The sequence below is a fragment of the Copadichromis virginalis genome, linkage group LG2 (assembly GCF_057382275.1).
Source record: "Copadichromis virginalis isolate Kocher_CV1m ecotype Utaka linkage group LG2, C_Virginalis_male_GT1.1, whole genome shotgun sequence".
NCBI classification, from domain to species: Eukaryota; Metazoa; Chordata; class Actinopteri; order Cichliformes; family Cichlidae; genus Copadichromis; species Copadichromis virginalis.
The window spans coordinates 32124428-32144713 of NC_140619.1; the positions used below are offsets into that span (position 1 = coordinate 32124428).

At 40.3% G+C, this 20286-nt stretch overlaps 1 protein-coding gene and 2 long non-coding RNA genes across 3 annotated transcripts; 2 read left to right on the forward strand and 1 right to left on the reverse strand.

Moving 5' to 3' along the window:
- Window positions 1-836: 836 nt before the first annotated feature.
- Window positions 837-6761, forward strand: rtn4rl2b (reticulon 4 receptor-like 2b). Its single transcript, XM_085430272.1, has 4 exons — window positions 837-1013; window positions 2244-2470; window positions 2581-2814; window positions 4486-6761. Exons 1-4 carry the CDS (start codon window positions 965-967, stop codon window positions 5329-5331), a joined length of 1356 nt encoding a protein of 451 aa, XP_085286398.1. The 5' UTR covers window positions 837-964; the 3' UTR covers window positions 5332-6761.
- Window positions 6762-16548: 9787 nt separating this feature from the next.
- Window positions 16549-18076, forward strand: LOC146717735 (uncharacterized). The gene is made up of 2 exons (XR_014921977.1): window positions 16549-17564; window positions 17645-18076. It is a non-coding gene; the product is annotated as an uncharacterized LOC146717735 (long non-coding RNA).
- A 1457-nt stretch (window positions 18077-19533) lies between these two features.
- On the reverse strand, window positions 19534-20241 carry LOC146717736 (uncharacterized). The gene is made up of 3 exons (XR_014921980.1): window positions 20056-20241; window positions 19777-19983; window positions 19534-19696 (listed from the first exon to the last, which is right to left on the reverse strand). It is a non-coding gene; the product is annotated as an uncharacterized LOC146717736 (long non-coding RNA).
- Between the last annotated feature and the right edge of the window lie 45 nt (window positions 20242-20286).

Here is a 20286-nt window from a genome sequence, read left to right on the forward strand (position 1 = left end):
ATCAGTCCACTGGAGGATTAATAATGCATTGCTTTGGTAAATGTGACATTTGCAAAGAGGATTGGTGTGAATAAATGCAGCCTGATGTGCTGGTGTTGTACTACTACGATATGTCAGTGGTGTTATCTCTCCCTTTCACACACACTAATATAACCAGGTCATATGCTGTGGTAGATGATTTCGCTCCACCGCTGGGTTTCCCTTTCATGTTCATCTGTTATTCTGAACTGTAGGCGTCTATCGGCTTCTTTCTAGCCTGGCCTACACCGAAGAAGAGAAACGATAACTTGACTTTAAGGCCAGATGAGTTTTCCCACCTCCACCTCCCCAGAGTACATGTGCCACGAGGCTACACACGAATTCGTTTAATGTGCAGTAGTCATGCAGCAATAATTCTTACTTTTTTCTCAGTAATTAGTTTTTTGTCACCTCCATCCACCTCCAATCCTCCCACACTGCGAGTTGTCTTAAACGATGAACAAAGAAATTATTGCAATAGTTAAACTAAAAACTGGATATTTGTATTAAACGTTGGGGAATGGTTAGAATATTTAATACATGCTCAGAAAGAAAATGTAACGAATTATAAAAACAAATTATAAAATTTCTAGTTTATGTTGTGTTTCATTATCACAGCATAATAAATGATTAATGTTGAATTATATTATTTTTCTTTTGACAGCCAGTGGAGGTCTGCCGCCAAGATGACAGTGGCAAGCTTTGCCATTGCCTTTCTAGTCGCTTCCTCCGGTAACTCCTCCTCCCAGGCTGACGTAGAGGATCCTCCGCTACCCACGGCAGTGGGCGAAGACCGGCCACGGGGATAAAAAGCTCCTCGGGACTCCGGTACGTCACTGCCTGAAGCAGCAGTGACTCGGTCACCAGAGCTGAATCTCAGCAGAGATAGCATCAAGCAGGCACTTCCACGCCGTGCAGGCTAACTCGCTTTCGGCTTTGGTTCGAGATGGAAACTCGTCGCACCGTGAGGGGCTCCAGCGCCCGCAACTACAAGGGTAAGTTCCTCACCATTTTGCATCTGCAGATTCTACAGGTGCATTCATGTGCTTATAGCTGACACCTTTTTACTTACCTTTGAACACGTTTCAGTTTTTTTAGTGTTTTCAGGGAATATTGTCGTGTCATTTTGGGTTTAAGCAGCCTTTGTTAGACAGAAAAACAAAGTGTAGACTTCGATTTACGCGCAGTCAGTCTGACTGTTTTCTAATCATTTTACTGTGAATATAAACTGTATATGTCAGCTTCATATTATGAGAGTTAAAGAAACGTGTCAGGGATGCTCACTCTGGGGTACAGATTTTGTGATCTGCTTAAAAAGTTACTTGGTCAAAGCTTTTTCCTCTGCTCTCCATACTGTTTTACGCATGGAGAGATAAAAGCATGAGTTTTGCGCGCACAATTTGTTACTTTAACGTTAGTGTAAATATGAAAGACATATGCCCTATTTGACTCCAGAGCTCTGGTTCCAGCTGTCTCTCAGCGTCCAGCGCGGCTAATAGTCCAACTTGTTAAGAGGTCAGGGGTGAGACGCTGGAAAATCTTGCGCACAATAGATGAAAAGGAACCTCGTTAATATTTAACGCATGTACTTTTCCCGCCTTGCCCACTTTTTTGTGCACCGTAATCTGAGCGATGCCAAGAAGCTGCTAAATTAATCATAAGAACCGAAACTGATCCGGGTTTGGTTACTAGTTTTACGCGTGCCCTCCGCGTAGACAACCTTTCAGCGGAAACATCCATTTGGTTGAAACAGCCTGAGAAGTAGAAAACGGGGTAAATGTAACAGGGAGGCAATATGCTTCTCGTTTCTGCCTCTTAAATATATTTTGATTCTTGATTTGTGGCTAATTTATAGTCTAAACTGCTGAAATCCACGGTTATGTAACCATGTCACAAAATCCACTGCTACTTAGGTAAAGTGATAAGGTGGATATGAATGGGTGATTGATTTTTGTAATGTAAGCTGCTGAATTATATATGAAACCTAAGGTTCTGAATCCATCAACAGGTCACGGGTAAGAGCACAGCGATGTTAAAAGGAATCACTAACAACAAAACAAAAGTTTTGACAGACAGACAAAAAGAAAAAGAAATGGTACCTAAAGCTGAATCCAATCTCTTTTTCTTTGCCAGTCACTCTTTCTCACACACAATGTGCACGTTTTTCCAAGCTGCTACTCCTGCAGCTTTCTCATGCTAACATTGCCTTTTTCTTCTCTTTCCAGGTGGACTAACCCTATGGCTGATTCTGTGGCTGGTGGTAGTGAAGCCGGGTGGGGTCACAGCATGCCCCAAGCTGTGTGTGTGTTACCCTACGCCCATGACGGTCAGCTGCCAGTCCCAGAACCTCACCATAGTGCCGGCCGGTGTGCCCTACAACTCACAACGTGTTTTCCTCCAGAACAACCGCATCACAGAGCTTCGCGCAGACTCTTTTGGCTTTGAGACACAAGTGAGCAGAGTGACAACACTATTTATAGAAATTATGTGCAGAAATGTATTTTTCCTCTCTCATGCCATTATTCTTATTTTTCTTTGCTGTCCTGTTGAATTCCTCTGCAGGTGCTTTGGCTATATGGCAACAACATCACATGGATTGAGGCCGGAGCCTTTAGTAACCTCAGGGTACTGGAAGAGCTGGATCTGGGTGACAACCCTTCACTGCGCCACTTGGAAGGTGGAGCCTTCAGGGGCTTGGAGAAGCTGCAGAGCCTGCATATGCATCGTTGCAAGCTGGCCACTCTCCCCCATGATCTCTTCCACAAGCTGTACAGCCTGCAATTTCTCTATCTGCAGGTAAAGACAACATTCACACACACACACCTAAAAGATGACCAGTACGTTCACAGTAAGATGTTGGATAGTAATACATGGGTATGATCAAGGGTATGCAAAATTACTACGTTTAGTTGTGTTGTAGAATTGATTTAAAGCTTGCACAGGCTGCACACCCACACGCACGTTGATGCTTTCATATTGCACGTGTTGAAGCGTGAGTTGCACACACCACAGGCATTTATATGCAAACAAAAATAAGTTGTAAAAATAAAAAGATGCAGAAATGTATATCTACAAAGAAAATTAGAACCATTGAGCAGTTAAAAAACACTGAAACTATCGTATAAGGATAGATTTACAATATGACAATAGATTTATTTAATTACTATAAACTCAATGCAGATAATGATCAATGTAAGCTAAGTGGGTAGTTGACAGATCTTCTAATAATATAAATTGTAAAAGAAAAAACAAAACACATGTCCACACATTTACTTTCAGCAAGTGTATCTACAAGTCAGAGGAAGTAATATCAATCCAAACTTAAAATACACATATAGATGGCAAGGATGGTGATACAATCACCACTTGTAGAAGGCAGGAAAATTACTACAACACTTCATATTCATCCTTAAGTTAATTTTATTTAAAATAAGTGAAAAAGAAAACCTAAAGTCATCTTTTTAAATCACTTCAAAACCAGTACAATAGATCCAAATAGTTTTTTTTTTTTTAAGTAGAGATATAATATAACAGGCAGTGATTTGATTTTAATGCATTGAAAATTAGCTTGCAGAGATGCCATGTGCATTATTTTTTTGGTTGCTGTCAGCTTTTGGCAGCTAACAGTGAGATCTCATCTGTTCCTGAATTTAAACTCTCTTCCAATCAGACAATAACTGCCTGCCAAGAAGCCTTCTGAGGGAATTAAAGAGAACACATCCCACATTCAGTGTGACTCAGACAATGCAGGTCACTTCTCAGTGTTGTAAAGCTACTTTCAAACAGATCACTTCTCACGTGTGCATAAATTATAACTGCAATCAGAGGGAGGTGAGATATTCTTTTATTTATTTATTTTTACTGCTCATATTGATCGCTGACTCAAAGAGAAATGTTGGATGTTCAGTAATTCGTTAAAGGCGGCTTTTGTGTCACACATTGTGTGAGCTTCCAATCATTTCTAGATTTCAGGATTCAAAATCAGCTTTGACCTTTTGTTGTAAGACTTGAATCTGTTGTATGCAGTCTTTAACAAAAACCACCATACCCAGCTTCTTTAGTCTTTCTCATAGACTGTATATTAAAGATAGATGTAAACATTATGATGTTAATCATTAGTTTCAAGTTTTTTAAGACAGCAACTTGCAATCACGAAGTAGCCTTTTTATATATATATATACAATCCATCATCATTTATTTTAGTCTTAGTGGGATTATAATTTGTAATGTGAACATCATGGTTTGCATGGTAAGACATTAAACTAGTGACTGAAACCACAAACTCATCACAAAAGTGTCTAATGAGCTGAGAATTAAACCAGCAGTCGCCCCCTTCTGACAACTAAACAGATTGCAAGCTTAAGTCACTTCTGCATTGGAGACTATGTGTATCTTTTATATGCAGTCTATAGTTTTACTTTTCACTTTTTTCCCAGCACTAAATGTTGCATTTTGACTTTGCTGCAGGAAAATCAACTCCATTTTCTGCATGATGACCTTTTCTCTGATCTGGTCAACCTCACCCATCTGTTCCTGCATGGGAACCGTATCCGTACCCTCACTGAAAATGTGTTCAGGGGTCTGGTCAACCTGGACCGTCTCCTTCTGCATGACAATCGCATCAGGCAGGTCAACCGCAAGGCCTTTCGTGACCTTGGCCGTCTTACCATCCTCTACCTGTTCAACAACTCCCTGGCTGAGCTACCAGGACAGACCATGAAAGATGTCCAAGACATCCAGTTCCTCCGCCTCAATGGTAACCCCTGGTCCTGTGGCTGTGAGGCACGTCCCCTTTGGGAGTGGTTCCGCAAGGCCCGCATCTCCTCATCTGACCTTGTGTGCACTTCCCCATCTACACGTCGTGGTCAGGACCTCCGATTCCTCCGAGAAATGGATTTCGCTCTCTGCCCTCTTCCTGACCCCGGCTCTCTGGCTGGATCCACCACAACCACCTTCAGTACCAAGACCCGCTGGTGGTTCTCCAAGAACAAACCCGAATCCAAATCAAAGTCCTTGTACCAGAAGAGCTCAGAAACAGTGAAGTCATTCCCTTTCCCTGCGGTCAAGCCTCAGTTCCCCTCCAAGTATGAACTGTCAGCTGATGAGGCAGCCCTCCCCAAACTCGACCAAGAAGAATACTGGACCAACTATGGCAATGAAGATTCCTCTGTCCGCTGTGTTGAGCTGGACTGTGCTCCAAGCTATGACGACCAAGCCTTCCCCTCATTCTCCTCCCTAGCCATCACTCCACGCCCACTCCACCTCCTCACCCTCACCATACTCTTATTCTCCTTCCATTTCCTTTTCAGCTGAACTCCTTTCTCCTTTCTACCTGTTTCTTTCTCTGATTTCTCCCTCTCCTCTTTCTAATACTAACAAAAACCTGGATCTTGAGTCCTTTCAGTTGCCTCCTCAACATGCAAGGGGTGCTACACTGAAGCAGGAGACAGGCAAGGCAGCAGGGAGCTGCTTAAAAGTGCCAGGTCAGTTGAGCTGATGTAGAGCCAGACACAATTGATCGTGAAATACCTGATCTTTCATAGTACAGGCTTAGGATGACATCAGAGCTGAATGACAGTGACAACACAAAGGCAGAAAACTACGAAGTTAGCTGGTGGGGTCTCCAGATGTCTTTTTTTTTTCTATCACAGCTGTAAACAGCGCAGGCGTTGTAAAACTATCCAGCTGTTTTCTATATTAACTAGTACTCACCATCCAATTATCACTAACATTATTAAAGGAAGATTATTTGGCATTACCAGAAGTAGGATAAAGATGTGGATTAACAAGAGAGATCTAGGAGGAGAGAAGTAAAGCAGTTTGAGGTGTTCACTTCAATGCAACCAGGAGTGACTAACCTCCCTCCTTCAGATTCAAAACCTTGTGTGATCCCAGAGATGCCAGCAAACCATCTGTACATACCACACACCATCACTGTACATATGCATCCAGCACACTGTATCTTAGACTAGATGGATTTGTACTTTGATCGTAGTAAACAGCTGTTTGTGAAGATAGAAGAGATGCTTAGACTGTAAAAGGATGGCAAGCAAATTAAATATGCACCTCTTGATTTCCACTATTATCACTTTGCCCTTTATAAATCTAAAAGTTTTCGATATCCCAGACATGGAGTTATAACTGATTTGTGTGTGGGTTTCAATTTTCTGTTGTGGTTGTGTGAGTGAAACTTAAGTGATGTAGATAAGAGAGTCTAGAAAAGTCTGGAAGAGACGGATCTTCATCTATCTTAGAAAAGTGAGTGCCTGTATGCATGTTGTGTGGAAGTCCAGAAGTCCTATTTTATTACACTTATACCTGATATTGTTTTTTATTATTTTACATGTCTGTATGTGCTTTTTTTCTAACCTGAAATCTGAAAAAAAAAAATCCTTCATACACACAAAAAATGACCAAGAACTGTATTTTAAAACTGCATGCAGCATTTACACTCTGAACCATCTCTTCTCTTTATAAGCTGAACCTTTCTAACCCCAGTATGTGTTTATGGAAAAGTGTATGTGTGTTGTTTACGACCAATGAAGCCTAACTGTGACATACAGTCCACGTCGGCCCCACATGTTAAATCTGAAACCAAACCTCGATGATGACTGTGAGTTTCAGAACAGAACATGAGACATACTGTGACATTCGTTAGAGTCTGTTTTTTTTGATGAAAAATTAAAAAACTGTTATGGAAGTGCTTTGCTTTATTAAAAAAATAAAGAAATAATTACACAGAAGTGAGTGGGAGTTTTCTTTGTTCTTGTCTTTGCTCTAATCTCACTCTAAGTGCTCTCTAAGGATGATGCAAAAGAACAAAAAAATCAATAATGAATTTACACGAACACTTAATCAGATGAAAGCAGAGAGCAGAAACCTGAGTAGCAAAGCATAAGACATACAGTTATATAATGCAACAAGTCTTTCAGCAAGTCTGAAATTGATAACCTATTGAATAAGGGCTTTGCATGGAATATTCCATCCAGTAAAATGAGGGAGTCGTGCAAAAGTGAGGATATTTGTTTATAGAAGGGAGGGGATATTTATTATCTGTATAACTGTGTGTAGTAGACGCAGTGTGTGTTCAAGGTATCCAGCCTTGGCTATGTTAAGCCAGTCACTTTTCTCAACATGTGCAGAAGGCAGCTATATCAGGTCGCATTACATATACAGTGAGATGGATGAATAAGCTCTCGAGATGTGCGTGTGTGTGCGGGTGTTTGGAGGGAGGGGCTGAGGTATGATTCAGGGCAGAACGGGGAGCACACCAGGGATGAATATGTGATGTGTCCCGGAATCAGCACACCCCCTCAACAGATACTCTCACCATGCTAATGATAATGATGATGATGATGCACACACTCACGCATCTGTTTGCTAGTGCAAGGACACGTGCACGTACATAAACAGCAACATGTGCACACAAAAAGAAGTTTAGCTGAGTTGCCTCCAACTTCACACTTCGTGGTTGGCCTCCATGTAAATAATTATTCACAACTTTCACAGATTGCCTTGTTTTTATTTTAATATTAAAATATGTGATTGTTGCTTCTGGTTGTAGTTCAGATTCACTGAAAAGTGACAAAAATCAGTTTTTTAAGAATTGCATTTTACACAACAAATACTGTCTTTTTTTATAACAAAAAAGGTACCACAAAAAAAATACTGAATATCTGAAAAATCTGCACAAGTCAAGTTAGTCCTGTGATCCTCACACATAAAAATGTAAGCCAATAACTGACGTTTGATAACAAATAAATGAGTCATATGTTACAAATATGGTACAAATAATATAATATTAACATAAAACTATGCATCTTTCTAGAATGTGTTTATTGAGCCTAAAACAAACAAACTATGCTAGTTCCATCTTTCTGCTGGGAACACTGGATGTTTTCCACTTGTGAAGAATCTCTCTCATTGTTTCAAAATTGTTTAAAAGTAGCCTTAATACGTCTTTACTTTGTGATATTGACACCTGCTGACTCTAAAGGAAAACCATTTTATTATAATTGACTTTACCCACCAGGGACATAACCTATTCCCCGCGGTTCCCAGTGATCTGCGGGAATAGCTTCTCTGAACCTTAAAAGTACTGAGAAGTTTGTTTGAATCTTTTTCTCCACTAAATAAACAATTACTGACTACTTTACATGACACCTGGTGTTACCTGTCCTCCTTTCTCCACAGGTGTGCCAATGCTGGCTCATTTCCCATTGAGAACTTGCGCAAAAGCACGTACAAAAAAAGGAAGAATCTCCCCTTACTGGAATAAAAATTCTAAATATCAGCTGTGAAAAAGTTTGTTCTTGATCTGAAAGGAAGTTAGATGAGAACATTGACACTACTCCCAGATAGCTCTGTGAAATAGCTTAGCTCAAAGACTGAAAAGAGGGGGAAAGGTGTGTAATAATTTAAAAAGTTTGAGGAATAAAACCTGCACTTTTTAAGATCACTAGTAAGAACATCATATCTGGTATGTTTGATTCTTAGAAACACTGTATAAATGTGTGTTTACTGCTTTACAGAGCGATATATGTCAGAGTATTTTTTTGACTAGGCCCAGGCACTTCCTGGAGTCTACTTGTTGCCTGGCAACTGCTCAGAGGCGAAAACTCAGTAAAAACTCAATAAAAAATATCAACGAGCAATTTTCACATGCTTTTACATTTATTTAAAACAAATAATAGTATTAAATTATAGAGCTTCAGAGATGCTGGTAGGTGGATTTTGTTACTGGGTCATTCGTGGAAAAATCCTCAGAGTCAGCAAATTTGTTTCTTTACTAAAACTTTATAGATCAATGCGAAATTTTACTTCATACCATGAATATTTTCAAATAAATTTAGAGGCCTCCAAAGTGTTAATAGGTGAGTCAGACCTTTGGTTACTTTTCAATTAACATTTTTGTTTTCCCCAGACTTTTTAGCTAACAGAATCAAAACTTGTAGAAATTGCAAATGAACCTGTACTTTTAAGCACTTTTACTACACCCATCATTACAAACACTTTTTTCTATGTATTAGTCCCTTGTCTAACATTCAGACACTCACTCACAGATATACATCAAGAAACTTCAACATGTAGATTTGAGGAGCCAGGGATTGTTGTTCTGATATATAGATGTCCCTGTCTTCCTACACCTCCACAGCCATAAACCTTGAAAAATATTGGACTTACTTCTATGTAGCTTAAGAGCCTGTAACTAGGAACATTTTATACTGTTTAGGTAAGATTCTACGTGGCTTCATAAATTAAAGTTGTTGTAAAATATTGTAAATAAAAAATAAATCATTTGAGATTTATTACAAGGTTGTTGTTTTTAATTCAATAACCTACTAATAGGCAGAGGTAGGGTTGGGTATCGTCACTGATTTCTAGAATCGATTCCGATTCACAAGGTCCCGAATTTATTCGATTCGATTCGAATCGGGGAAATTTTGCCTCAGACAGTCATAAATATTATAATTCTGATCACTTGTCAGTACATTTCTATATTTTTATATCTATAAAAAGAAAGCTGACACTTGTGAGACTTTATCAAAGGTGTAACCATCACAGCTGATTCCTTTGTGTCAAAGTAACTGAGGATAAAACACAGAAAAACACGAAGGCGGTTTGCTGGGTTTTTATAGCAGATGACCTTAAATACATTGTGCAGTCAAAAACGAAGTGAAGCAAAGCAAAGTTACAGAGGTTTGATTAGAGACACAGCTAAGCATTTTTGCAATTTTGCATAATTTTAAAAAGTTTAAATTTGTTCAGTATTGAACAGCAGAAATTAAGCTTTCTTGTCGGAAGTAAGTTTAAAAAAAAAACACAAACAAACAAACAAACAGTGGCCGACACCATAGACTGGTGGGTAATAAGTAGGAGTGGGTGACGAAGTTTATGTGAAAAAAGTAGTTTGGATCATCTTTGGCTGCTGGTTCAGTCAATATTGTTTGGAGAGAGATAAAAACCTGCAGCTTCAGAATCTAGTGCAAAAAGGAGGTAAACAAAAAGCGCCCGCTGACGCTTCAAAATCAGTGAGCTGTCGGCTTTCAGCGCCCACGGCGTGTCTGCGTCTGTGTACAGGCCGTCGGGTGAGAAAGGCGACATCTCACTGATTTGGATGCCTTGGGTCCGCGTTTTGTGTTTACGTCTTTGTGCAGAATCCGTGTACCTGCTCTCACTGACTGTTTTAGCTGTTTGGTGGTTGTAGAAATTTCGTGAGGTTTAACCTGAGATTCTGGCATTTCGGGCAAAATAAATTTATATTTAAAAATCGATTTAGGATTTTAATGAATCGATATCACGTTATCCAAGCCGGAATCGATTTTAATCGATAAATAGATAATCAAAACCCACCCCTAGGCAGAGGCAATGTGGATATTTCACCTTGTTTTGGTTTCTTGTTTGTTTTTTAGGTTAGTTAGCTAGCTAGTTAAGCTAAGCTAATTCATTGCCAATGTGACATGGAAGAAAAACAGGAAAAAGTTACAGTAAATATTTGTGTCTTCTATTTGTAAATGTCTGTGTAAGACTTAAATGCCTCTTAATATAATCAATTCATGTAATCATCATCTTTCATATTTAATCATGCAGCATATATTTATAAGAATTAAGTATGAGTGAAAAAAACATTATGTGGTATAAGAAAATACAAAAGGCCCTGTTTTAATGAGTTAGTGAGTTATATGTATTCACCGGTGCCTTTTTTCAGGTATGCCTTTTCAACTGCTTGTCTAATCAGTCAATCACATGACAGCAGTTCAGTGTATTAATGCATGTAGAGCTCACAAATCTGCAGCAACTATGTGATGCTGTCGTGCGAATATGCACCAGAATCTCTGATGAATGTTTTTAGCACCTTGTTGAATTTATGTCACAAAGAATTAAGGCCTTTCTGAAGTACCTAATAAAATCACTGGTGAATGTATGTCTCATTAAAATTTGCTGTTGAATACTGAACTGAGAAGTAATACTTTATACTTTTGAATGCAAGAAAGAGAGAAAATAAGGATTTTTTGTAAGTTTAAGGTTTTTTTTTAAAACTCCATTTATAGAGTATTCATGTGTTTTCTTAATTACTTTCATTATTATAAGAAATGTCTCTGCTGTTATGTTCAAAGGAAATACATCTACAATATGTCTAGATGCAGTCAGTTACCAGGTCAGAAAGTATTTCACAGTATAACTGTGACAAAACTACTTTAAAGGCAGTTTTGAGCTTTGGTTATGTAAAAGGACTTTTTACTGTGTGTCACAGTTTCACGCTACTGTTAGAGGAGATGAGATAGCAGTATTAAATTACTCCCCTCAGCTTTTTCCTGCCACTGATAACCACCTGCAGAAAAACTTTCATCGTGACCAATGTAATTACCCTTCCCATATTCTCAAGTCCCAATTTCATGGCAGAACTGTGGGCGGTTGCCCTCCATGGCGGAAAGCAGCTGCCTGGGTGGTCATGGGACATATTTAGTGTTTTTCCGGTGCAGGAACCAAGCCATTAACAGCCAGAATTTCTCTGATCGTCAGACTTTGATGATGTGTGCCCACTCATTCTCCCCCAACTCTCTATCTAACTTCTGCTGCCTCTGCTTTTATTCCTCTCTTTTGTGTGTTTGCATCTTTTTAATTTGCTGTCACTCAGTCTTTGTCTGAAACCCATCGCTCCGGCACTTCTCTCTCCCTGACAGTATCCTCCACGTGGCTGTCTATGCTTGTCTTGAATAAGCCTGCGTGTTGGCCCGAATGAGTTGGCGTTTTAGTTTGCGTTTTGCCGTCGTGTTTGCTGACGTTCACCTTCACACGTGGTATTTGCAGAGGATGAACCGAGACTCACACCCTGACGTCAAAGGAGGCCGGAAGGAAATGAAATGTATGGGGGAAGAATTTCAGAAGGATGGAGCCGATTAATTTCCTCCCACTGCGTGCTGGATATTTACCCTGCAAAAGAATTCAGTCGAATGGTTGAGAGTGCAGGGCTGCAGTCAACAGGAAAGCAAACCTATCACATCCATAATTGACAAACATCATTTGCAGTGCTGCTACACAGCAGTGCCAGCTTCTATTAACCAGCACGTGAAAACCTGAGCCTGCTGGACAGCAAAGCCTTCCTCCTGAACAGAAAAGCAAGACTGAATGAATAAATCATTTTAAGTGGAAACAACGAAAGAGAGAGAGGCTGCCTATGAGTTCACACACTGAACATCAATGTTCCTACTGCCTGTGGGAGTTTCACTAGACGAAGAGCTGCCAAGCAGGAGGGAGTCAACTGGGAAACCTCCCAAACAATTACTAAATATCAAAAAAGAAAGCTTTCGATGAATTTTGAATTAAATATGTCTTCTTTTAACTTTTGCAGTTCTTTGAACAGTTGTCCATGTATTCGGGTTCCTGAGTCAAGTACCCAGTTCCAAGCTTTGGGCTTTTTAAAATAATGTTTCCTGATTGTGTTTCTTTGCATTTGGTTCTTCCCTCTAATTCTGTTCTTGGTTTTAGTTCATATTGTATTCCTTGCTTGGCTTATTTTCTCCCTATCTGGTCAAATCCCATCTCTGTGTTTCATCTTATATCACTTTGTCAAGTTTAACTGCCCTCTCATTATCCCTGATTTATTCCTGCTGTGTCTCCCACTTATTTAACCCTCACCTCATTACCATGTGTGTAAACTGTTTACATCTTCCTCTGGTCCTTTGTCGCATCCTCGAACACTGCTGTGTGTTTCCTTGCTCCATGTTTCCTGAAGTTATGTGCTCCCTATCTATGTTACTGTACAAATAATATATTATTAACATAAAACTATGTTTCTAGAATATGTTTATTGGGGCTAAAACAAACAAACTATGCTTGTTCAGTCTTTTTTCTAAATTCTGCCTATAACTGATGCCTGTGGTGTCTCACATGTAACTATTGGGGGTTTTACAGTTTCTTTGGCTTTGGGGTGAGTTTGCTGGGACGTCCACTGCTGGATGTTTTCCACTTGTGAATAATCTCTCTCACTGTTTTAAAATTGTTTGAAAATAGCATTAATGTGTCTTTCCCCTCCGTGATTTACCCCAGATTTCTATTGTTTTGTATTCCTGACTCCAGTGCTTCCTTCAATTTGTATGTTTGAGATTTTGAAAAAGCTCCTGCATCAAAGCGGTTTTTGAGTTCACATTTTTCCCTCTCCTCCATACTGGGTCGAAAAGTTGCTGCACAGCACATGATTTTACTTTAAAAAAAGAAACAAACAAAACAAAAATACTACATAAGGTATAAAATCCATACTTTACTATAAATTCTTTCCCTTATCAAGTTCTGGATCATGGGTGCAAGAGGAGGAGTGCACCGCAAACAGGCTGCCAGTCCCATTAACACCAACAGAGAGAATGCACGAACTCCAACACAGAAATTTGAACCCAAGACCTTTTTGTTGATAACCTATACTAGCTTCTTGTGGATGTAAAATGTAAAGCATTGATAATTTTTTGTTAGACCCTGACCCTAACCCTTCAGAACTTGAGCACGATTACCTCAGCCAAGGACGTAATAGTTCTGTCCTTAAAACACGACAGCTCCAAAGGTTTTGAACGAATTCTCATAAAATTTGTTGGGGTGTGGAATAGGGTCATGGAAAACATTCTATTAAAATTTGGTTTACATCCACCAAAGTTTTTAAAGACAACTTAATGAGTTAATGGTCAGAAATTGACAGAAAGCCTTATATTTTAGAAACTAAGGCTTCTGTATATAGCAGTTTATCAAAATATTTCTTACTGCCTCTTTATTGACAACATATATTCTAAATATCATGTTATTATGATTTTAAATAAAGTCAAACATTCATAAAATGTCTTTTATATTTAAAACTTTACTTGAAATTCTGCTGCCTTTGACTGTATTGGAAACATTCAGGTATTGCATACTGGTATATGGGTACTCCAAACGTCCAAGTGTCATTTTATATTTGACCTCTGATCTCAGTTTTACATTTCGCATTTGTCGTTGTTTCAGGTTGACCCCAAAACGTGTTATATCTTTAAAGGGAGTATTACCTAGTTAGTTAGAAATATACTACACTATATTATTATAGAACAAGCTCAGGTTATTCGTGCCCAGTTATTTACAAATAAATATCTATTATCCATTATCAACTCCTACATAATGTTTGTGTAATCAAAGTAAACATCTCTCATGCTACTCTTGTCTGAGTTTCTTAGCTGAGGTCATAATTACACATTACCAGTATAGTTAAACGCACTCGAGTGTTACGGTAGCTAATCAGTAGGCTGCCCAACTATTATTAAGTATTATTTATTTTTGGAAAACAAACTTGTTTTCACTTTATGTATTTTTATGTATGTTGCTAAACATCAAAATAATTTTTTACTAAACAATGTAATGCATGCTACATATGTAGTATATCCACATAAAAAAAAGGCGGTTTCATAAATAAATTTAATAACAGTCACCGCAGGCACATTTTGGGACCAGGCCTTATGTTTGGCACCCCTGCTCTTAGTTTTCATTAAACTTGAAACAAAGAAACTACAGAGAATTTTTGTCACAGTAAAGCCCTGTGTGCAAAGATAGAACTGATAAGTCATTTTCGTTTCTGACTGACTGTATCGATTTGTTGAATATCTTAGGTTCATCAAAGTTGTACTGTCTGCGTTTTGCAGTATAAAGAGACAGACACAGATTAGTTAAGTGCCATAATAGAGCTTTGACAGCTGAAGAGGTTAGAAGTCAGAACAATAAGATGCAGCCATAAATAAGAATTGGATTCATGAATGAAACGTCAACCTTCTGGCACTGCTCCTCTGCTTGTGTGTGCATGCACAGAAATATCCATGAACATGCATGAGAATTTATGCGATGAGGCTTGCTGCCCTGTGCGTCCGGCCTTGCGTCACTTAGAAGCAAAAAGAGGAGAGCGGGGTGACGACAGGGCACATCTGTCTGAAGATCTGTCCACTCTTCTGAACATTTACGCAGACAGCTAAAAATATACTGCGACAGGCTGCATAGAGAGCCTGCTGGGAGCCAAAGAAGCACTCGAGATTTGATGCCTGCTTCTTTTTTTCCCTCTGCCTTTCTGATTCAGAAAGAGTGAAAGATGTCATCGTATGACAAAGACAACAAGAGTAAAACCCAAGAAGTGTGAGCTTTGAGTTTGTTGTAAGTAGGAGAACAAAAGCACAGTGATTAGATGAGCAGTTGTCGTGAGTCAATCACTCTGCCTCCCACTGGGAGCCTGTATAGCCCATTTTTTTGGCACAGACGCAACTTGTGACGTCCTTTTGACAATTGCTTTATATGTGCCCAAAAATATGACTTCCAGAGCCACTGTGAGAGACACTGCTATTCCGGTAACACCATATTTGCTCCTGACTTTGGAGTAGGCAAACACATCCGTCTGGTGCTCTGCAGGGTTTTTCTCTCACTTTTCTTCTTGTTTGTTTTGGATGCCGTCTCTCAGCCATCCCGCACGAGTCCACATTTGGGAATCGTACAAAACTATTAGAGAATATGGGACACGAGCCCCTGGGACCCGCATTCATCTGTCTCCCTGTTTACAGAGGATAACAGGAAGCGCTTTCTCTGGAAGAGCCAGAAAAGCGGATTTAATAAAAAACTTTGCAGGTTTTAGCAGAACGGGATGACGCAAATACAAGTCCAAAAAGTTAATCAACTTGGGTCCCAACACTTTATCTACGGCTCAGACAGCTCAGTAGGCTGAGCCAGAGATCTGTAGCCATAGATTAGTTATTTAAATTTGTTCATTGCATGAAACAATTTAAAAGCTTTTATTTAATTTAAAAAAAAACAGCAAATCTGTTACATGTCTTAAGCCTCTTTGTCTTATCCACTGAGCAACTAGGCCTGCTGAGCCGCTCATTGCACATTGTATGGATCATTGTACATAAACAATGCTCTAATGACCAGCCAACTGTAGAAGATGTACTATTTGAACAAAGTCCAAAAAACATCACAACTGAATTCAACCAGATTGCAGAAGATGTTTCACAGCTATCTCAGCTGACTTCCATTTTCTACACTGACATTATACTATTTATAGAGTGAATGATCATCATCATCTTAATTGTTAATTAGTCTATTACAGCTGATGTAAACCAACACTGACCATGGGCACCACAGATACTGTGCAGCAGTTCATTGCAGTTCTTTACAATAAATCCACCACAGTACGACAAGCTGACCTCTTTATCCCATACAAACTACCCAGGATTTTATACGTGACACTTGAATAACACAAAGTTAGTATATCTTTGTTTGTTTTGCAGAAATATCCAGTCTGTGATTGAAGTGATGACATCACACGCAAGCTTTAAATTTGCAGTTTATAAAGTATCACTGAACAGTTCTTACCTTTAAACCTAGCCTAACACTTGCACTCCTTCCCAAGTATAAATGCTACAGAGGAACCTTTAAGCATTTGTGTATAAAAAAAAAAAAAGTAAGCAGTAGGAAGTTCAGATATTGTCACGTGGCCGGTACCGAACAGGGCCCTGTTTCAGGAAGCCGGTTTAGTGGAAAAACTGAGTAAGTATACCCTGAGTTAACGAAAACTCTGGGTTTTCGGTTTCACAAAGCGAGTTCAGATGAAGCCTCAGTGAGTCACTATGACGACACACTCCGTGAAGCTAACCTGCCCCCTAGCAGGTTTACTACAACTAACCCTGACTGTCTCCGCCCCTTTGTCGGAAACCTGACAGTAGGAAGTGTCGGACATGGCGTGCCACTTCCTTGAAGAGCCAGTAGATCGTGAAGCCCAAATTCTCCGCAGAGCTCTCCGCCGGGAGAGAGTGATCAGAGCGCGTTTGGACATTTTATCATTTCCTGATGATTGTCTGTGCGAACGTTACCGTTTCTCAGCACAATCTATAAGTTATGTGAATAACATCCTCAGGCCATATATTACGCATGTGACACATCGTGGACATCCTCTCAGTTCTGTACATATTATTTGTATTGCACTTCGGTTTTTTGCAAACGGGAGCTTTCTGTATAATATTGGTGACGCTGAGCACGTTTCCAAGGCTACCGTCTGTCGGGCAGTCAGGAATGTTACAGTTGCACTGAAACGTCTCCTGTACTCGTCTGTGGTGTTCCCCGGTCATAGACCCACAAGATTTATCAAAGAGGGATGCCACAAAATTGCAGGTATCAGGATGAACGAAACTTAATTTATGATGTGGTGATACTTGGACTACTACTTAAATTTTACATTTATTTTCAGGGTTCCCAGGCGTGATTGGCTGTACAGATGGCACTCACATTCCAATCATTGCTCCTTCAGTAAATGAAGGAGACTATGTGAACAGGAAGTCTTTCCACAGCATTAATGTACAGGTACATAGTTCCCTGTAGCATGTCAAACTAACAAATTATTTCATTATAGTAATGGATGCTAATTTGTGTTCTCTGCACTGTGAAGATCATATGTGATGCTGCCAACATTATCACAAATGTGGAAGCCAAGTGGCCAGGCTCTGTCCATGACTCACAAATATTCCGTGAATGTACACTGAGCACAAAATTTGGACATGGTGAGTTGAGAATACTGTAAAATATATAAAGACCAATTGCTTCAGGGACATTTGAACTGAAGTGTACCCTTCTGTCTTAGGAGAGTTCACTGGCTACTTGCTTGGTGATAGGGGGTATCCATGTTTACCCTATTTGCTTACCCCTTACCCTGACCCTGAACCGGGCCCACAGCAGTGATATAATCTGGCTAATTGCAGGACAAGAGCCAGAATTGAAATGACTATCGGAATGCTTAAGGCCCGGTTCCAGTGCCTGCAAAGACTCAGGGTCACCCCAGAAAGGGCATGTGACATTATTGTGGCATGTGTGATTCTTCACAACATTGCCACAATTAGAGGAGAACACTGTCCTTCTGAACCAAACATCAGCAGTGATCCAAACCATGAACATCCTGACCCTCCCACGGACATACAAGATGGAAGAGCAGTCAGAGACACCATATGTCACAATCATTTCTTTTGACCCATCACCTCAACATGTTGAAAGAAGAATAAACAGATTTTTTGTTCAACTGGCTTTATTGGTCACCTGTGTTTCCTGTACACAAAGTATTAAAAGATGTAAACCTCATAAAGTGTCTCTGTTGCTTCCTCCTCTGTAACAGCTGTCAATGTTTCTTCATTATTTTCCTGTAGTAAAGAAATAGACAACATTGCTGTTCTACTGTAAACTCATATAATCTGTGGAGTATTACTCACAACTGCATGTTGGTCTGGCTCAACAGGAGGCTGCACCAGATGCAGTACACCACCACCATCAACTGATAGAATATGAGGTTTATACAGGTCACTTATAACTTACAAGGGACCAAATGGCAATTAACAAACATACCAATCACCTTACACTTCATTGTCATTATGCTCTCAAAGACAACCAAGACTGAGGGAAGGCAAAATCAGTCGGAAAATAACTTCACTACAAAATAATTCATTATGGTGAAGAGTTTATCAAATGAATGAGTCGCACTGCAAAGGTGACTGTGAAGAAAGGATGTATGCACATCATGTATTATTTTGAATTTACCCCTTATGTAGGCACTTGTGTCTTGCGGGGTTATTGACTCAGAGGATGTCCCCGCAGAGATGCCTTCAGCCACAGGGCGCCCACTGTTTTGGCTGAGGGCCAACTGCTCAGCCTCTGTGAGTGGTGGTGGTGGAGGACCCCCACCTGTTTTTCGGGCCTCCGCTTTTTTTCTGTTGGCTATAACGGGGTCACATTTGAGCATACAGAGTAAGCAAATATGTACTTGTAATGTGCTCAGATAATTTCAATAAGTGCTTACAGAAAGAAAATTAATGTAGCCTCTAACTGCAATTGATTTACATCGGACAAACAGACCAAGCACTGTGGCTCATAATACAATTACACCTTACCTGTTTGGACTATATTTTTATATTTCATTTTTACTTGCTGCCAAGCACGTTTGGGGCCTGTTGGGTTGCACCTGCGCTCACATCACGTCACAAAATAAAATGTATAAAATAACAAATAAAATAACATATGATAAAATAACGTGTTAAATGGGTGGAAATCCCTCGATCAATGTTTAAATTAACACTCACGCATTGACTGTCGGCTATGTTTTGCCATGCATGCTTTTGCAGCTGTGTTACTTTTTTCCGCAAAATTTGCATGTTATCGGCATATGCTGCCATCAGAATTTCGGCCTCAAGCGCTGTAAGATACATTGACCGCGCCTTCTTTCCCTCCGTCTCCATGGTGACTCGCTTAATCTGTGCTCCGCTTATCAGGGCTTTATGTATCCTCGTCCGCGCGCTTCACTTGGGGTTAAAGCAACTCCGCGTTGACTGAACTAATTGTTATCAGCCTTTCTGAAACGGAATATTCCGAGTTGGACAGTTCGGGGTTACTCAACCGTGAGTGTCGTTTTTCACTCTGAGTTTTCCAAACCGGCTTCCTGAAACAGGGCCCAGGACTCAGGTGCAGAAACCCAGAGTGGAGGCAGCAGATGATGCAACAATTTATTAGGTTTAAGTGCAAGAGAAAAACGTGGCAAAGCCAAAAAAACAGCGAGACGTGGAGTCTTGGTGCGGCGTGGCCTGGGGAACGTGGCTATGGCGAGGGAATGAGGCCTGAGATGCGGAACGGAGCTGAGTGGGGAACAGTCACACTGAAGGAAGAGGATATAGGAGTTAGGTAGGTAGTGAAGGCAGCTCTGCAGTGGCCAGTTGTAAGAGCAGCAATTCTTACTTGCAGTTAGGGACCTGGAGTGTTGAGAGGGGGGTGATGAAGATCCAGGGGAGGCTGAGTGGCGTGGAAAAGCTGGCCTGAGATCCGGGGCTTCAGATGGAGTGTGATGGCAGGAGGGCAGGCAGGTGAGGCACAGAGAGATTTCCAGAATGATTACTAGGTATCCTGAGTCCAGAGGTGGAGTGTGAGCCAAGGTGGATACAGCAACTGTAGCACAAGAGAGTCGTGTTAACAGGATGAATCCCAGCAAGAACTTAACGTATACGGCCTGTTACCAACATGTGTTGATGACGAACTGGCAGTGAATGAACATCAACGTGTGGTTTAAATCCCTCTGGCTTGATTGCCTGCAATAGGCTCCAGGTGTGCGGGAGCTGGAGTTGGCCCTGCCCAGGGGCGGATCCCAGGTCAGTTCAGGAGCCTTATGGAAATTCCAGCCACCCACCGCAGACCATGACAGATATTTTCTGTTATGGTGGCAAAGTGAGGACCTGCTGATTTACAATATGA